The sequence below is a fragment of the Mytilus galloprovincialis genome, chromosome 9 (genome assembly GCF_965363235.1).
Source record: "Mytilus galloprovincialis chromosome 9, xbMytGall1.hap1.1, whole genome shotgun sequence".
NCBI classification, from domain to species: domain Eukaryota; kingdom Metazoa; phylum Mollusca; class Bivalvia; order Mytilida; family Mytilidae; genus Mytilus; species Mytilus galloprovincialis.
The window spans coordinates 55,996,221-56,016,084 of record NC_134846.1 but is presented as its reverse complement, the minus strand read 5'-3'; the positions used below and the strand labels follow the sequence as shown (position 1 = coordinate 56,016,084).

The 19,864-nt window shown below is 30.4% G+C and overlaps 2 protein-coding genes across 3 annotated transcripts; one reads left to right on the top strand and one right to left on the bottom strand.

The window, feature by feature from the left end:
* Positions 1-1,222: 1,222 nt before the first annotated feature.
* Positions 1,223-11,687, bottom strand: LOC143045361 (vesicle transport through interaction with t-SNAREs homolog 1A-like). Of its 2 annotated transcripts, XM_076217820.1 has the most exons (9): positions 11,544-11,687; positions 8,512-8,532; positions 7,369-7,427; positions 6,783-6,890; positions 6,181-6,255; positions 5,718-5,802; positions 4,712-4,782; positions 2,607-2,668; positions 1,223-2,073 (listed from the first exon to the last, which is right to left on the bottom strand). In XM_076217820.1, the coding sequence occupies exons 1-9, from the start codon at positions 11,635-11,637 to the stop codon at positions 1,977-1,979; spliced, it is 672 nt and encodes a 223-aa protein (XP_076073935.1). In that variant the 5' UTR covers positions 11,638-11,687; the 3' UTR covers positions 1,223-1,976. The 2 variants fall into 2 exon arrangements, with proteins under 2 accessions (XP_076073935.1, XP_076073936.1); XM_076217821.1 differs by lacking the exon at positions 8,512-8,532.
* Positions 11,688-12,204: 517 nt separating this feature from the next.
* On the top strand, positions 12,205-17,316 carry LOC143045364 (large ribosomal subunit protein eL34-like). The gene is made up of 5 exons (XM_076217824.1): positions 12,205-12,314; positions 13,512-13,525; positions 13,807-13,886; positions 15,304-15,407; positions 17,215-17,316. Exons 1-5 carry the CDS (start codon positions 12,250-12,252, stop codon positions 17,300-17,302), a joined length of 351 nt encoding a protein of 116 aa, XP_076073939.1. The 5' UTR covers positions 12,205-12,249; the 3' UTR covers positions 17,303-17,316.
* The last annotated feature ends 2,548 nt before the right edge of the window (positions 17,317-19,864 follow it).

Below are 19,864 nucleotides of genomic sequence, written 5' to 3'. Positions count from 1 at the left end.
AAAATCCCAATTTGAAAAAAAAATGGCTAAAAATTATTCCCAAAAAGACAACTTTGTTCCCAAACAGTGAAGTCTCAGTAGTAATTGTGCATAAAAACAAACTGAAGAACACTCATTTAAACCATTTTCATGCCTAAAATGACTATATGTGCAGATTTGATGATCTATTTATGTATCATTAAGGACAATAAGGGGGTCTTTTTCAAATGAGGGTTTACCTCTTGAAAGGGGGTCTGCAAGTTGAAGTTCCAGTCAAATTCATCTTTCATTATAAATTTCCCAATTTGATAAAAATGACGCATATTTTCCCAATAAAAAAGGGTAGAGGCAGTTTTGAAAAAAGCCAACAATATGCCTGACCGGAGATCAAAAATATTTTTTAAGGTTAATAAAGATTAAATGGGTATAATCCTGCATGCGGTTGTAGTTTTGTGACTGCTATTAAAGTTTTCACAGATTTGGCGTTATTCAATATATTCTCTAGATCATATCAGTAGTCAAACCTACCGATGAGGATCTTTCCATGTCTTGATTTAGAAAACGGTTGTTTTATTTCATTGGACACTAAAATTCGTGTATAGAGTAATCCACGAAAACCACGAATAAAAATACTTTCACAGTAATTGATTCAATGACTAAAGGAGTAGGGGCATTAAGGCCTGGTTTTGGCCCAAGAAAATAAAATGTTTGATAACTTTTTCAAATTGGAACATAATCTCTAGAAATGCATAGGGTCAAGAAATATAAATGAAAAACATTAAGATTCTTATGTGATGACGTCACAATTACGTCATAATATATACTGTTTTCACAAAAACGATGAAAATTCAGAATTTATGCAGTTTTCTATCATTATTTCTGTTGTGGAAACATCGTGCGCAGCCAAGAAACAACAAAATAATTTAACTGAAGCTTTATCATTACTATTGACAAAATCTCACCAAATATAAAGTTGTTTCTTGGGTGCGCACATACTTTTCCAATCGAAAATATACTTAAAAATTTGATGAAAAACAAGGAAAATCCCAAAATTTTACAAAATATGCAAATTAAGGCATGATTTGTTGCCATGGTAACTTGTTTAATGTCCAAAATTATTTTGTTTTTCTGAAAACCTTCTACCTGAGATACTTTTCAGTAATTTTAAAATATGTATGATAACTTTTAAATATGCAGTAATTTTTGGGCCAAATAAGGGCCTTATTGCCCCTACTCCTTTCTGAAGAGATGATTGTTTCGAAAGTTTTTACTCAAAAGAATAAAGTTATGACGCTGACGAAATCTAGTGGAATTTATATGTTTCTGAGTCTTTCTTATATATTTAATTGATATTTTAACAGACATTCAAAAGAACAACATGTTATTCAGCCCTATATGTTATTGTTGATGTCAACTTTTCATTTATATTTCAATTAAATGTTCATTTTTATATGACATTACTGTGAATTATTGGACTCAGAGATTTTTCTTTAAATGACTTTGAATCGTAAAATAAATATAGGATAAAAAGGCCCTACCTATGTCTGTCTAAAAATTACTTTTAAAGAAAAGGCAACAAGAAATAAAACAATGTATCAATCAAGTTGCGTAATACTGTTAAATATATAAATGCAATGATGGGCTAAAAGGAAATCTATAAGTACTGCTTCATTAATCAAATAGCAAGACACAGTTAAATACAGTTGATGGGGGGAACACCCAGTGGTGTTATGCTTACATTGTTTTAGATTAAAGAAACAAATGCACATGACATAGTACCTGAAATCAATTGGAAATCTAAAGAATCCATTTTCTAAGTATTTCTTATCAAAACACTAGCCATCCAATTACATGTATAATGCATTACATGTAAATGAATGGTTAAAACCTTAATAACAATCTACTATTACTAAATTAAGTTTCCCATATGTTTTGAACAAAGTTGTAGTGACTTTCATCTTGTAAAATTTGATAATACAGTTCTTGACTTGTTCCTGTCAGGAATTGTCTCTCACCATAAAATAAATTGCTACCACTATGACAATAAGTAATATAAGACCAATACCAAGCAAGAGAATTCTGTTCTGTATAATTCTACAAAAAAATGTCATTTGGTTAGAAAATAAATTGGAATCTATTATAAAGCAAAAGATAATTTTAACTGTATATTTGGATTTTTTGTGTGTTTAAATTTCATAATAATCTCCATCACTGGAAATGAACTCTTAAAATATTTTTCTTATTACTGAAATGCAATTTGAATGGCTAATAAAACAGGAATTCTAAACTAATATTCAACAGTTTCCTTTTGTAAACAATACTGAATAAATGATGTTAAAATATTACAGTATATAAGGATAAATTTTATTTGATAACTGACAATCAGAAATAGAAAACATACATAGTAAGTTTTCAAATAACAAGAAAAAAAACAAAATAATTCTGTTCTGCCATAATGTAACGCTTTTTCTTTGGTGTTTCCTCTTAAAAGTTTTTTCTGATATGTGTTTCACTTATTGTTCTTATTCTTTGTATGAAGCATTTTCTAAGAATCTTTGTATTGTATGTAGTTTTAATCATAATATAACATATTTTCTGATGTGTGATTTATATATTTCAAGACTTACCTTTTCATCATGCCTGAGAGAAGTCGTGAACTTTTACCTAAGTTTGCATTCATTTCACCTAACTGAAAGATAAACAAAAAAGTAAATTATATTTTCAAAAACAAATTATCCTTACCATTCAACTTACAAATTCGAATTTGATTTATCTTTATGTAATTTTATCAAAAGTGGGGCTACTTGGCAAAGAAGACAAAAGCAATGGCCCTGTCTTGCACATTGGACTAATCACTAGTAATCACTAGTAAGTGATTAAGATCTATTTTTTGTGCAGAGTGTTTGCAACTGTTTTTCACATGCTTTCCTGGCTGTAGCCCAATCAAACACTGTGTTTCATAAAAATTGATAAAAAGTAACATAAAGCCTATTTGTGAATTTTTTTATCAACTTGAAATGACTTTCCCATTTGTAAATGCACATACCGGTACCTTCTACCATTATTATGAACTTTCATGACCATGACATGAATTGTATATTTAAACAACCAAGAACATAATTGAAGTAGAACACAAATATTGTATAAACACATACATGTGAACCTCCCGACGGGAGTACAATAATCCCGTTTTCAGGGGTCTCCTCCCGTCCTCCCGTTAAGGAGAAAAAACTTCCGTGTATGAAATATATCATGAATGAAAATTTTCGGCCGCCATATTTTATAATTTCTTACTACCGTACGGGTGTAATTGACACCTGTGTTAAATTTTACCTGTAAATCATAGAAGAAGTATAATTATATGGCTTCACTTGACAGCTTGGGTGTCAAACATACTGGTAATCAACGATGTTTACCTCTGGCTAACTGTCGTTATGTCAGAATAAAAACTTTGTGTATTAAAAAAATTTGTTACTTCCCTTTGAATTATCCTGTTTTAAGTTATTATGCTCTTAAAAGTGAAAATTGTAAAAAGACTATAAATGAATAATATTTTAATCAAGTTATCACAAAAGGATGGTAATTAAATGAATTTAAATGTTTTGGGACAAATAAAAAAATATAAATTGATAAATTTTTTTAGCAATCTAGACTTCTTTTCAAGGATTAAATTGAAGTTTATATTTTAAGTCTCTCTACAATTTGGTGATGAAAATATTCAACAAGTACAATTGTTATAGACTGAATAAAAGTCCTAGTTAGGTAAATTCCTATTATAACCTGAAATTGAGAATTGTTTTAAGTCAGTAAATAAGATGTAATCGAATTAGTTAACAAAACACAGGAAAACATTTCACACTGTCAAAGTCTTTTAAGTTTTTTTGTAGAAATATGACTTTCATAATGCTTAAAAACCATTGCAATACTATTGTTAGTGTTTGGTTTTTTTCTAATTAATTAATTTATCATGTTACAAATATACATGTATAGCATATTTCTTTCTTATTTGTCTGTACAGTTTCCAATGATAAGGAGATGGAGACATGAATACAAATCTATACAGATAAGATGAATAAATATAATGATTTATTTGCAAGCAGTGAACAATCATTTATCAAAAACAAAACAAAAAAAAGAAACAGATTCTTCTTAATATTTTATTTCATTCAAATAGAAAGGCAATAAGGGTACTATAAACATATTTCAATTTGATGTAAATTTGAAGAAAAACAACATTTTTACATCATACGGTTACTGGATACATTTACGACAAAATTTATGTCGATAAAAAACCTCCTGATCTGAGTCCTAATCTCCTGACCAAAATTTCCAAATCTCCTGATCTGAGTTTCACAGTCCATCACATGTATGTAAACATGATAAAAGTTGATGTCTGAAGTACACAGTATTTCTTTACATATTTATTTCTTGTAGGATATAATCTTTAATTTATTTTCAAACAGACCTTCAAATTAAAATCCATAAACCAACAAATTAAAAAAATTCTGACCAAAAACTTTTTTAAGCTTTCACAACCATTATAGTAATGTCTTTATTTTTATTTCAATGGTTGTTGTCTCTTTGACCTTCCCCATTTCCATTCTCAATTTTATAATTTACAAAATTATTATAGTTTATTATTGAAAAGTTTACTATTGAAATAATCTGTTAGGTTTACTACAACAGTTGAATACATTTATAATTATCATTTGCCAAATATCTCCATTCTTACCCTACTCCTTGATCTCTGTATACTCTCCCTCTGATTAGAAAGATCTTCTATTACCTGTGCACCAATTTGTTCTAAAAAATAATGTCATTCCACATTACAAAATCTCTAAAAATTCATTTACCTAAGCATTTTCTTATTCTTGATTTTTTTGTTATTCTTTCTGACTGTTATAACTGCACACATTCATGATTTTCAATATTAATTCAATAAACAGAGGCAAAATCAGGAAGTGTTATGCAGCTACAAATATGTATATTTCTTAGACTTTTTACATCGGAACTATTCTTTAGTTAGCCACTCCATTTTCATAATCCAGGATCCACATCTGAAAAGTGTGCTTTATCCTAGTAAAAAACTTGTTTATGAAAAAATCATATTCAGAAGAAACTATGTACTCATTTTCAGTCAATATCTAGTTGGTTTTATGGCTTGTTTAATTTTCATAAAATTTTGCTAAAATATTTACTTTGACCCTTTGCCATTAACCTGAATACCAAAAGGTTGATAAATTTATTTTATATTATAATACAGACAATATAAATTGTTACACTGCACCAAGGATCCATTACATGTAGAATGAAATTCAAAACAGTGTGGCTGTGGCCATTGATTGACACATTAAATTCATCCATTGACTGGGACAATTTAGGTGAACGTTTGTATGTAACGACCACTTCTCACTATGTACTTTTTAAAGACACTTAAACTATGGGGTCACCAAAGGTTCTCAACACCTTAATAAAGTAATTCGATAAATTAATCAGAAATAACACGATGTTTTGATTTATATCAATTATATAAATCAAAACATAAAGGTTATTCCTGATTAATTTTTCAAATTATTTTATAATTAAAGGCCTTAAGAAACCTTTGGTGACCCCACAGTTTAAATGTCTATCGTAGGTACGTCGATCAATGGCCACATCCACACTGTTTTGAATTTCATTCTAAATTGATTTGGGTAAAATCTTCAAATCGTATTGTTAGTTTACTGACAAAAACAAACCTGTTTCTAGAGTAACTTTATAGCCATGTTCTATTCTTCTTGTAGCTCTGTCTAACATTTCTGTGTTATCTAGCAATCTTCTTCTCTGGTAAGATAATATTATATTGTATTTAAACAAAGAATTCTTATAGAGAAAAAGGAATTTCGGCTTATTATTGGCTAAAGAAAATGAAGCTTTTAAAATCTACTTCAAATTACATATATATAATATAGGAAATGTAATTATTAGATCTTAATGCAACAACTGAACAGTAATAAAGATACATTACAATTAATATTAAACAAATGGTGCAATTTCATTACAAATATGAACCATGTTAAAATATGTGGAATGATTGTGAATAAGACAATTCTCCACAATCGACCAAATGACTCAAAAATTATCAACTATAGGTCACTGTATGGCCTTCAACAATGAGCAAAGCCCATAGTCAGCTATAAAAAGTTATTTATATTAACAAACCTGATCCTCTGAGTCATGTGTGTCATCCCCTAATAATTCATCCCTACTGCTATCTATACCCAACTTAGCTCTTCTCTGAAAAATAATTAAAAAAACAATGTTTTATACAAGTGGAAAGGTTAACTTGGAAGCTAGAAACAAATTGGATATAAAAAATGCTATAAATGAAATCAAGCAAAACTATTCATACGAAAAAAGAAAAAAAAATCTTTAAACCAAACCCAATCTAAATACTATTTACAGAAATATCTTGTTAAAAGATGATAAAAATTGATAAGAATGGTTGAAAGTGTACAAAGATCTTGAAATGTAGTTGATTTTTACCCTTGCTGACCCTAATTAACCCCCATAAATATATAATTTCTAAGAGCCTGTAACTAATTAAAAATATAAAAAGAAGAAATGATTGGTTCATATGGCCACACTTGAAATATTTTGGTTTGCTCAAAGTCTACTTAAAGGTAAGGACAGATGGTAGGTAGGTAGGCATATTTTTTTTTCGTCAAAGAGAAATTGAAGTGTTGAATGTTGGTTTTTTTTCTAAGCAGGTAGGGTTAGGCCAAACACACATATTCTTTCTTTATGATTTAATAGCTACATACCACATCAGTTTCTAGTTTGGTTAGTTCCACTTGGTAACTTTTGACTCTAGTTCTGTACTTTTGTCTATCTGTTGTTAAGTCTTTCACTTCCAGATCCATCTGTTCCAACTAAAGCACAATCACAAATCACAGCATTAGTTTGTAAGACAATTCAGAGCTTATAGTTGAAAAAGATAATCACAAATACAATATTTTTAACAGTGACTTTACTCTGGAAACTTATGATACTGTGGATTCATTTATTTTCGTGGGTATCAATTTTCGTGGCTTGAGGAAAACTTGGATATTTGATTTCATGGTTTTGGCAATCTATGCATACAGGTGATTCCTGTATACCATCCTTGAAATTTGTTTGCAGGTTATAACAACTCTTCTTCAATCTTCTATTAAATACATTTTTCCAAAGAATTTGGAAAATTATGGCTTTTTTTATGACAGAAAAAATAGTTCAGGTTTTGGGTCAGTGTTTTTGTCAACTACAACATATGGTAATTAGCACAAGGTTGTATGTTCTAAAAGCATTTTAATAATTCCTTTGGGTCATAGCTTCCTAAAGTATATAAGAAGGCCCCAAAAAAATACCTACCAATTCCTTAGCTTCATCGAACAACTTTTCAACCTGTCTGACATATTTCTGTTTTTCTGCTGTAAAAAAAAAAAAAAAAAATATTTTACTACATGCATGACATGTACTAAGTTCTATTAAAATTCACAAAAGTTTCATACAGAAAATACATATTCATAAATAATTGTGCTTCCTACATTGTAAAGTCAAAATAAAGAGGTTACTTAGCATTTCCAAACAAAAACATTTCTAAAATATTTGAACTTCTGTTTGTTTTTATCATGTTTATAGCCATCAATACTCTCGCAATCAAATCTCATATACATTGTATCGTGTATGTATAGCAAAGGTGTATCTACTTCATTTGTACTCTGGTGGATTATTGTCTCATTCATTGGCAATCATACCACATGTTTTAATATTTTATTGTTTCAAAGGCATTCATTCCTTTAAACTTTGATTTTTTTTTATTGTTATCAATTAAAACAACAAGTGATTAAATACATGAAATATGACTAAAATCAGAATCTTTCATTTTCAATTGCTCTGTAAGATTTGTTTGGCACCTTCTGTTCTACTCTTTACCAAAAACTAATCAAAGCTCTGTAAATACTGTGAGTAAGCAAACTGACTTGATCACAAAAAATAAGCATATCTGTAGATGTAACTTAAAACAAAAAACCAACTTTTTACAAAGTTCTTCTTTAATTCACAGCAGTTTTTGGAAGCTTTCTTTTCAGCTATTGAAAGGGATATGTATGTTTTATTCAATTATATCCACAAGCAAAATGTCAAAAATGGGTGTGGAAAAACCACAGTCACTTCATTGATGTTAGTAGTGCATAACCAGAACAAATACATTTTGAAAATTCACATATACATGCCAAGGATGATTTTCTGCAATATATGTGTATTTTCTAATGATTATTTTGAAAGAATGGACAAGCTAGCAAACGCACCCACATAATTCAGTACATTGAACAGTTTGTGTATGAAATAAAATCCATGCATGAAATATTTAATATCTACAATGTACTGGATGTTGAAAAAACAATCACTCAATATCAAATTTTATTTTAGTATTAACAAATGGCTTGACACAGGCAGACAGGCATGAGTATGAATATGATCTAAAGAATGTTAGGAGTATCTGTGTGTACTCACTATTACAACTCGAGTAGATAGCTGAAATATATAACCAGCCAGTGACTATGTGGATTTAATTGCAGTAATTTCTTCTTCTAAAATACTTCTTTTCAAAAGTGCAAGATGCATGATAAAAGATTTTATACATGATATAAATGAAGTTAAAATTCTTTTAACTTTTAAAAATTATGTTAATATTATTGAATACTAAATAGGATAATATATTCTTGACACTGAAGGATTATTCTTCTTCTTAATATATAGAAAAACATCAACTGGTTGATGATTACTTTGTATTGATTCAATGCTTAACACATATGGAAATTTAATAGAAAATCCACATCCTTTTCCCTTGTAAATGCTGTACTCATTTGTTTTAACCAATATCTTCATTTATAAACTTATTTTAAGGAAATCATTGCAAGCACTGCATGCAATAATCCTCCATCTATTAAACACCAAATTGCCAAATTCAAGGGTACATATTAATCCTTAAAAGAGGGAGCCTGATTAGCTCCTCTTTCTTTTCCACATGTGAATCGTAGAAGGAGGTGTCTTAATCAAATATGTTATTGATACAAGTTCTAAATCAAAAAGGATTTGTATAGTTACTAGACAAATACTTGTAATCAATTAATTGAAAAGAAAACCCCCAAAATAATCAGAAATAGAAAGATAATTTCAGTGGCGGATCCAGAACTTTTCATAAGGGGGGCCCTCTGGTTGACCTAAGGGGGGGGGGGGGCCCGCTCCAGTCATGCTTCAGTGATTCCCACAAAAGGGGGGGGCCCAGGCCCCCCTGGATCCACCTATGATTATTTATACATTATTAGAATAATTTATATATACTTACTAGACTATTATACTAACAGGACTGGAAACCGTTACACCAATCAATGTAATAATATCTACATCACATCGTTAAAACGAGATTTTACCTGCGCTTTTTATCAATACGCCATATTGTTTTGACAGTGACAGCGTGCCTTTATCTTATAATTTCGGTAATTTGTTATTTTATTTCATAGTTATTAGAAATGATAATCCTTTAGAAAAACATAATTACTATATTGATAAAAGTTATCTCGATCTTTGACAGTTGTTATTTATCACCAAATCCTGCCTTAAGTGTAAAAAATAACATATGAAGATTGAAATTTTCAGGATGAAAATGGCGTGGGGACGATGTGGAAAAAAGTATATGATTCATTAAATTTCTGATAACTTTTGATTGAAAAGAGATACGCAAGTTTCGGTTTGTTGTGAAATCATATTTATAGGTTATAGTTTGGATTTGCATATTTTTATTTTCACTTTCAAAAGTGAAAAGTGGGAAAAAAATCTCTTTCTCATTACAACCGGAACCCACATGCACAGCTCAAATAATTTTTACAGTTCCTATAAAAATTGCTTACTCCTTTTTATGTGTGCAATTTTTTATTATGATCAGGGTTAATTTTGTTTAGTAATAGTTTTCAGCTAGCATTAAGCATATATGACTTCGTGAAAATATGTACACTTGGTTCCATAATTAGATCTACAAAAGCATGCACGGCCATATTGGAATTTTGGTTTAAACACGAAGTTTTATACAAAAGTTCAAAACAATGTGGCTATATTTTCACGAGACCTGAGGGTAACTTTTGTTATATGAACTTTTAGGATTTTCAAACCTAGCTGGGGGAAACTTTTCTACTAAACAATATCTACCAAGAATTAAATGAGTGATTGATCAGTGCACACAGGATCAATCATCCAAAATTCATGATTCATCAAAACTAAAACTTTACCAACAATTTCATAATCCAAATCAGTGTAGTCCATATGTTGATGTTCTAAGTAATAGATTAGAAAGGTCATCTCTGTGTAAAATAAGATTGAGTGCACACAATCTTGCTATTGAAAAAGGGCAATATTTAAGTTTACCCACCGATGAACGAGTTTGTAATGTATGTAAATCAGGTGAGGTAGAAGATGAAAATCACTTTTTACTGAAATTTGAATTTTTTTCCAACTACAGAATTAACTTTAAAAATATTATATTAAATATATACTTCCTACATGTTGTAGTGAAAATCACCTAAATATTAATAGTTGCATTAATAGTAATTCTTTAAAAGTCCTGAAAGTGACTAGTTCTTATATATATAAATGTCTGGTGTATAGAAACGAGATTTTAGCTTCTTAATTATAACATATCTACTAGTATGCTGTATTCATTGTTGTAATGCACTGAAATATGGGCCTTTGCCAATTATTGTAATTGTGTTTGTGCCAATAAAATATTTGTATTTGTATTTGTATGAATTGATTAGGAATTGAAATTGTCAACATTTGTTTTTATTGCACATTTATTGTTTTCATCAGGATTATTTATGATCTGTTAACCTTTGACACATTGTTTTCTTAGTGGTCAAGTAAAGTGCAGGCATTTCAACAATATCTGGTTTATTTTCAACACTAATATATTGACTACAGTCTAATATTTTTTCGTAAACAATATTTATTTTTTGCATTTAAACTAATTGATTCAATAATTATTCTTTATTTCAAATCCACCAATTTAAACTGTTTCTATATATATATATATATACATGCTGACTTATTTGCCGAAATCTATTTTTAATATGTACCAAATGCTAATTTACTACGTGACACTATAAGCTGTCATTCAAAACAAAAAATCAATAATCCGCTATTGGGGCAAAGAAATCTCACAGATCAATCAGTTTCCAGTCCCGTTAGTATAATAGTCCCAGATACTTATTACTATATAAAATATAATTGGATGTCAAATTGACTTTAACCAGGTGCCGGTTTGACTTGTACCTGGCCAGCACCCCCTTTCCCCTTTTTGGGGAAAAACTTGGTTGATTATATAGAGAATCTCTCAAGCATGACTGAAGCGGGGCCCCTTTAAGGCAGTCAGTGGGTCCCTTTTTTTTATAGCAGTAGCAGTAGTACTGCCAGGTGTTCATTTTGAGGACTGTTCATGGAAAATCAACAATATTGAATTGAATTTAGTCTCCTATTGTTTGTTCCCTAAATACCTCCTCTTGTGCTTGAAATATTGTTTATATTATGCGTTATTTCTGCTGTTAATGTGGCATATTGTTGTTCATAGGTTTCAATCAATGAAGCCATATTCAGTCCGCAACCATTCCGGCTCTTAACATTTTACTTCCGCTTCCGTCCTTTCACACAAATTTCCCAAGGTGCGATACAGCAAGTTTATTTCATACACAAATCCCTTCGATTCTTCAATCATTTTAGTCCATCTGGATTTGTTTTCATTATCAGAAATAAAACTGTAGTTCCATAAATCTTTTCATTGCAAGATTTAGCACATAATTACCGATTTATGATAGTAAATTGATTCATTTTCCGAGAGGTTCTATATGTATGTAATGTCGAACTCCAAAAATTGTTCACAAACACAGTTGTAAATGCTACATTAACTATTCAAATATCAAGTTCTAGTTTCGTGCGAATCATGGTAAACCGAACATTATTTCTGATAAAATTTTCCTATTAAAAGCAATGACACTTGACAGGTTTACCATGTTTACAAAAAGTCCAAACTCTCAAAATTAGTATGTCCAAATACTAAACAGTAAATTACATGTATAATTTTAGCATTTCACGTCAAATATCGTGAGCATGACCAGCCATGTATAGTCCAAACAGATTGCCTGAAAGGCTGAACCTGTAGTTTATCTTAATTATTTTATATACATTTTGTGTATTATTTTCCAGATGACTCAGCGACTTACATTCAGACGTCGCCTGTGTTACAACACCAACAGCAATAGAAGGACAGTGTAAGTAATATAAGAAAAAAATAGTAAAGTTAAATAGTATGAAAGTGCAAAACCTTTTTGTATTTTTATGTAAAATGTGATATCATTGCCAATGACTGAATAAGTCAACTACATGTATGAACATGAAATCAAAGGTCTAGTAATCGCAGAATGTAATAATATTGTGTTGGTACTGGTAGGACTGCTTGTTGAAATATCATATGGTATCTGCATTTGAGGAATGATTAATGCAGTCATGGCAGTAGGAAAAGTGCAAATGAGAGAAATTATTTACTAAATCAATAGACTATTTTCATATTACCGACTTTTGACTCTGGTTTATATTATTTGTCGACAGGTTACCTACGACATCCTGGTACTTGGTCAGTTAAAAACATAAAAAAGTTACATCAAACATTTAATCTGTACAATTCTTGGGAAAATATACTGCTTCATATTTTCCTTACATGACAAACTTATCGGAAAATAGTAAAATTTCCCCTCAAATCACACAGATTAAATGTTAAGCCTTCACAATAAAATTTTGAGTCCACAAGGCCAAAGCTCAATTCTTTAAAAGTTTAAGTTTGTTTCTGTTGGCTAGTAGAGTAAAATTTTACAAGCTTTCAAGCTATTTTACAAGCCATGGCTGTAGAACTTGTGGTTAAGCATGAAGACTGAATGTTGATGTTACTTCTTTGCCTTGCTCTTAATTGATTGAGTACCAGGTAACCTGTCAAAAAATGATGTAACCGGAGTCAAAAGTTGGTAATATGAAAATAGTCTATTCAAGATATATATGGGTTATGAAGATAGAATTAAAGTACTTAAACTTCCTTCTCTTACTCGCAGAAGACTAAGAGATGTTATGATACAAGCTTTTTAAATAATAAAAGGAAATAAAAATATCTGTTATCAGCACAAATAACTGTGGGCTTAAAAAGAAATTTGTGAAACTTATTTTCCTCTAAAAACTGGTACTTTTAAAAAGTGGTATAGAGCGTCATTAAGAGTCCTTAATGTATCAGTTCAGTAATTGATAGGACTAAAAAGGATTGGATCCCCACAATGGTCTTAGAGATAACAAGGACTATACTTTAAAGACTCTTTCTGTCAAATATGTTTGTACAATTATTGGAATGTAAACTAAATCTGACATGTTATGTAATTAATATCATAAATGAAGTATTTTATACTAAAAATGATTTTTATTTACAGGTCCAAGACTCCTGGTAAGTTTTGAAATAATATTCTCTTTTGTTAAGAAGTAGGAAGTTAATTATGCAATCCAAGTTTTAGAAAATATTTGCTCTTTTAAACATTTACCATTAATAAATTTCAAATTGAACATCAATATTACTTGAAGCTTCAGAAAATATATTTTCATTTATACACTGTTCATATTATGCCCTAAGTAATTGGTTTCATAACGGACATTTGGCTAATTCAATCTATATATATATTTCAATGTTTATATCATGAAATGAGTTAATATAAAATTGCAAATTTACAGGTGGAAAACTTGTTTACCTGTACACAAAGAAGGCAGGTGCAGTACCAAAATGTGGTGACTGTAAAGTTAAATTACATGGAGTAAGTGATTATTATTTAAGGAAGACTATTTGAAAATGTTTAAAGAATTGTTCCAGAAATATCGGGATTTGATGCCTGTGACATACAAATGAACTTTGAAAAAGGGGTTTAAAGGATAGAAATTCTTTCATAATCTATTTGCACTGAAGTTTGCAATAAACAGCTGTAAGTGTAAGACAATTCTACCAGTTTACATTCATTTGGTTGAGGAAATATTTAGATTTTGCATTGTCAAAATTCCTCATGTCCAGATGTTGTACTAAATATAAGGTCCAAATTTACTATATTAGAGAATCCATTATAAATCTTGGATTAAAATAAAAACAATGTACAGGCCTCTACAATAACTTTTTTTTCAACTTGTCCCATAGGACAAGTACATACCAAATTTTACTTGTCCGAATGAAATTGTTACTTGTCCATAACATTTCTATTAAAAATAACCTTTTTACATTTTTAGTTGATTAAAGGAACAAAACGAATTTAAACAATAGACAGGATTTGATGTATTTTTATTTATTTGAAATACTTTTTCAAAAATATGAGTCAAGTACAACTGAATCTAGTCATGTCACAGGCCTTAGGTTCTAGTTTTTTACCAATGCCAGTCTCACCAGACTGTAGACATGAGGAACCATCTGAAAAGCATGTACACTCATTGGATTTGTATCCTGTTTTTCTGTTGGAAAAAGTTTATTGAAATGCAATCAATAAAAAGAAGAAGATAAGGTCTGATTGCCAATGAGACAACTCTCTGCAAGAGACCAAATGACACAGAAATTAACAACTATAGGTCACCATATTGTCAGTATTGTTTTTTTTCTTATGATCAAATATGATTTTGCGAATTTTATAGTAAATAAAAAAAATATTTTTGTGAAAAATTTACGGTATGGTATTTGTTATAAGGATATCCTGCCTTGCCAAATTGTCTATCAATCATGTCTACTAAATATGTCTCCTACGGTGCCAAACTGTCTATTAAACTTGGAGCTAAACCTGTCGAGGTGAGGAACTGTCCTGTAAAGTTACCTTATCTACAAAATGCATCATTGATTCGGATCAGTAAGACTGGTTTCCGAGAATAGTATACCTTTTACCTGTTAAAAAGTACCTGTAAAGAACCAGTTAAAAATTATCGATTTGACATGTTTAAACATGTTGAAGAAAAAGGTTTTGCATTTGAATAAACGGAATGCAGAAACATGTCAAATTAATTTGTTTTCTTTTTTTTTTTTTTTTATATAATTACTTGGATTCAATTATTTTCTGCTGAATAATTGTACTTGTCCCGACGGACAAGCTTGATACAACTTTTACTTGTCCGACCTTTTTTCCCTCTGGTACCGGACAATCAGACAAGCGTTATTGTTGAGGCCTGGATTAATATTAATGAACTAATTGTTATTTTTTTCAGCTTACTCCTGCAAGACCACAGGAACTATCTTCAATGTCTAAGAGACTGAAATCAGTAACCAGAGCTTATGGAGGGTCTAGATGTCATAGATGTGTCAGACAGAGGTAAATATCACATGTTAAAACATACAGGAATGACACTCAAGTCATTTCAACTAATTTGGTCAATGCAATTTGGTTAACAGATAGAAGTGGAGAATATATGCCAAATTTCGCTGCTAAATTTCATTTCCTGTCCCCATTTATTGTTCTCTGAGACTTCTTTGAGGGTCATTACGAACATGTAAGCTAAGAAATCTGTTTTGAATACATTTCACTTCCTGGTTAAAATCAAAACTAAAATTGTGACCATTAAGCAGAGAATCATCCTGTGTATACACTGCAGATACACACAAAGATTGGCAATAATCAATTTAAATGCTACAGATTTAAGAACCTTAGCACAGTTTCTTTCTAACCACAGTGTCCCATGTTAAATTGATTGATTAGACTAGTTAATTGATTCATGCTGCATCAGCATTTAAAGGCAATATCGCTGTGATCCAATGTTAAAGGTGGATGATTTATTAGAAAAGGACTAGATTAGTTTTAAATGAGTTTCTATACTAATATATCAACAAAAAATAGTTATAGAAGATAAGACCTGGATAAAATTGTATCTGGTATACAGATGACTCATTTTATGAAGTTTCATATACATGTATCTGTCGTCCTTGATCTCATTTTCATGGGTGTTTTTTTTTTAAATAAATAAACATCTGGATTTATTATGAGGACAACTATATTTGGTACATAAAATCATTGTAAGGTATATTTGGTCTGTTAGACATGGTTCCCCTTAACTTACTTTGTAGATCAGCAAAATATTTGTGATTACAATGTAGGATGGTTTCTCAGAAGCTATGAGCAGTAGGTCAGTGGCAAAATTACAAGATGAATATGTTCATTAGGCAGGGTAGCTAACCTTGACCTTATTTTATGGTTCACTAGTCAATGTTTAGTATTTGTGATCAGTAGATATAAGATGTGGTATGAGTGCCAATCATACCACTCTCCATCCAAGTCACAATTTGTTGAAGTTAACAATTATAGGCCAAAGTACGGCCTTCAACACATAGCCTTGGCTCACACCAAACAGGAAGCTTTAAAAGGCTCCAAAAAAGACTTGTGCAAAACCAGGGTTCATTTTACCTTGACCTCATTTTAATGAATCAATGACAATTGATTAAATGATACAGTAGTTAAACTTTTAATGAATAGCAGTAAAGTAGGAGACATTTCAGCATGCAGACATGTGTGGGTTTTGTTTTTGCTTTACATGTTCCAGTATTCTTTTATTAATGTTAACATGGAGGCTATATCAAATAAAATTGAGAATGAAAATAGTATGTATGTAATTCAGGAAGTTTTATTATAGTAATTAGTATGTGAAGTGTTAAGAATTATTAAAGTACTTATTCAATTGACATTCAAAGGGTTGTGTACATTGTTTACACTACACATGTTATACCCTGTAGAAACTCCAATTATATCTAAAGGTATCTTGTATTACAGAAAAATTATATAAAATGTATGTTTCATAATACATTATTTTGATTAGCTAACAGAAATCCCGTGTCATAATGAATTTTAACATTCATGACACACGATCCCACAATAAAGTGCAGTTCATGGTCATAGGAAAAAAAATGTAATATGCATGAAAAGTTTACAAGCATGATGACAAGTGTTGAATGCGCACATTTTTAGAATGAAGTGCTTCACTGCAAAATGTACTTCGGTCAACACTTTTACACCCCCAATGAATTTACAGAATGAAGCATTCAATTCTTAAATAATTGGAATAACCTTCATTTAAACAATGTTAAATGAATACACCTCTTCTATACAAGTTGTTTATTTCTATTTTCAGAATCATCAGAGCTTTCCTGATTGAAGAACAGAAAATTGTGGTTCGGGTGCTTAAGGCACAAGAAGCTGCAAAGAAAGCCACTAAATAAATCTATGATCAAGACATTATATTTTATGATTTTTTAGCCCTCTGGCTGTTGAAAAACAATGGATTTATAATATATTATATCAATATAAAAATAATAACATATGGTAGGAATGCCAATGAGACTTTTAACTACCAGAGATCAAATGATGAGATGTAAAAGTATAGAAATAAGATGTGGTGTGAGTGCCAATGAGACAACTCTACATCCAAGTCACAAGAAGTAACATAGTAAATAGGTGAATTTATTTCCTCGATTATGAGCAAAACTCAATACTGTATACTAAGCAATAAACATCTCCCTTCTCCATTGACAAAACTTCTAATATGAAGTGCTTCTTTCACTTTCTGAAGAAATTATGCTCTAAATCCAATAAAATTAGTTTGCACATGCGTATATTGACTTCTTCAGTATAATGAAATTTTAGAATTTTATAAAATTATCATGCACATAATATATTTCCTGAATTTTAAAACACTTTCAAACTCTTGAAATGATGCACATGATGTTACTAATTCAATTATTATGACTAATGTGTTGCATTCCAAAATTGACATATTTGACCTAGATACGACAACCGCTCATGCTGGCTGTTCAAAATCTTCCCTCTGAAAAATCACCATGCCAGCCATTTGTTTCTTTACAAACAAAAAAGGGAGGTTCATGGAAGAGCCTGCACAAACGCTTTTAAACTGATACTTATCGGACATAGAAATTATCTTTATTGGCCTATTCAGAATCGAAATGATTGATGCAAGCTATACTTTATTGTTTTAACATGGGTAGGCATTATATTCATGTTATTTTAGCCCTCACTATCGCTCATAAAGTATAGCTTGCATAAATTATTTCTTAAGTAAAACCATTCAAATTAGAAAAAATACAATACAAGACTGAGCTGCAATATAAAATCTACAAAAAAAAAGCCCAAATGACTCAACCCTTTGGATGACTATTTCAGGAATTATTGTTCCTTGTACATGTAATAACAATTTTGGGCTTTCTTTTTCAATATTTTAATAACAATATAATACAGATAAAAACAATATCACAAATGATCAGCAAATTCTACTGAAGGGTAAACCAGATAGCTCCCAATGGAGTTGTTGGCATTGACTGACAATTTGGCAACTAATTTTCATGACATTGCCTATTATCTCTAAAACTAAACAGCAATACAAGATCAATAGAAATGCCTTTATAACTGAAACAAATAGATGATGAAAGTGGTTCCCGAAATATATTCGATTATGTTTTTGCCAATTTATGAAACTTTTCCTAAAACAGATATAGGAGTCATAGGAAAGATGAGAATGGTCATCACAATAGGATCTACAATTGCAATTGTCAACTGTCTCCTAATAGAAGTGATTTCCTTGTATTCATTTTCGTTTAAAATGTAGGTCGAGTTGTGGATAAACTTTTTTTTAAAAAAACTAAAAAAACACCAACAAAGTTACATTTGCAAAGAAAGTCAACAGAAAAACTTCACAATAATTTATGAATTTACCATAGAATTTTGGCCTTTAAATACTACTGCAAAACTCAGCATCTCGTCTAAAGCACACAACAGAATTTCATGAAACTTATGTAGATAATAAGGACATATTGTAATGTGAATATCCTCCAGAAACATTCAGTTTTGTAAAAGTGCTGAGCCTATGAACTTAGGAATCTGGTGAGATTTTCTTTATCTGGTGTATAGAGTGATTCCATGTTTCATCAGATGAAGTCATTTTAATGGTTCAATGGTCAGTCTACTTTTTATACAACCTAAAAAAAAATTGCAGTCGTATACATGTATTGGTATCACGTTGTCGTCAGCAAGACAGATGGTTTCTAGATGATAACTTTAGTATAAGTAAACAAAAATCAATAAAATTTTAACACAATGTTTATAACCACAAAAGGAAGCTTGGGATTGATTTTGGGGGGGTTATGGTCCCTAAGGTTTAGGAATTAGGCAAAATAGCATTTTTCTAGTGTCAGAACAATTAGTGGTGTATAAGTATTTCAGTTGTTCTGAAATTGTACCACAATGTTTTAATACGTGTCGGTTATTGTATAGAAAGGTATATAATATGAAACTTAAAGCGAGGGGCTTGCCCCCGAGCTCTTAGTTTCATATTAGATACCTTTCTATGCAATATCCAATTTAGCACATATTTACAACTTGAGTAATCCTGTTATTAGTGTAATTTCATGTTTTGGCTGACTAGATGTAGCTCATTAACGTAGTTTTGTAAATCTACTCACTAATATCATTGTAAAAATGGGATTTCAAAAGACCCTTGACTTTAGAATGATAGAAGATAGGTAGCTGCTGGTGTAAGTATGTTTATTGATATAAAGCGGTGTTTTACTATACATGTACTTATTTACATGGTAAGATGACAAAATAAATTGAACAAGAGCAGACAATTCTTAAATTGCAGTGAAACTTCTTGAAAACATTTTTATACGACTGCAAAATTTGAAAAAATTTTCGTCGTATATTTCTATAACGTTGGCGTCGTCGTCGTCCGAATACTTTTAGTTTTCGCACTCTAACTTTAGTAAAAGTGA

Bases quoted from the DNA above. Each gene is read 5' to 3' on its own strand.
- LOC143045361 (XM_076217820.1), bottom strand. From the start codon at position 11,637: ATGGCTTCATTGATTGAAACCTATGAACAACAATATGCCACATTAACA. The intron at 7,428-8,511 runs GTGAGTACACAC...TTTTTTTTACAG, and splicing joins TATCTACTCGAGTTGTAATA to CAGAAAAACAGAAATATGTC. The intron at 2,074-2,606 runs GTAAGTCTTGAA...ATTTTTTTGTAG, and splicing joins CTCTCAGGCATGATGAAAAG to AATTATACAGAACAGAATTC.
- LOC143045364 (XM_076217824.1), top strand. From the start codon at position 12,250: ATGACTCAGCGACTTACATTCAGACGTCGCCTGTGTTACAACACCAAC. The intron at 13,887-15,303 runs GTAAGTGATTAT...TATTTTTTTCAG, and splicing joins GTAAAGTTAAATTACATGGA to CTTACTCCTGCAAGACCACA. The intron at 15,408-17,214 runs GTAAATATCACA...TTCTATTTTCAG, and splicing joins CATAGATGTGTCAGACAGAG to AATCATCAGAGCTTTCCTGA.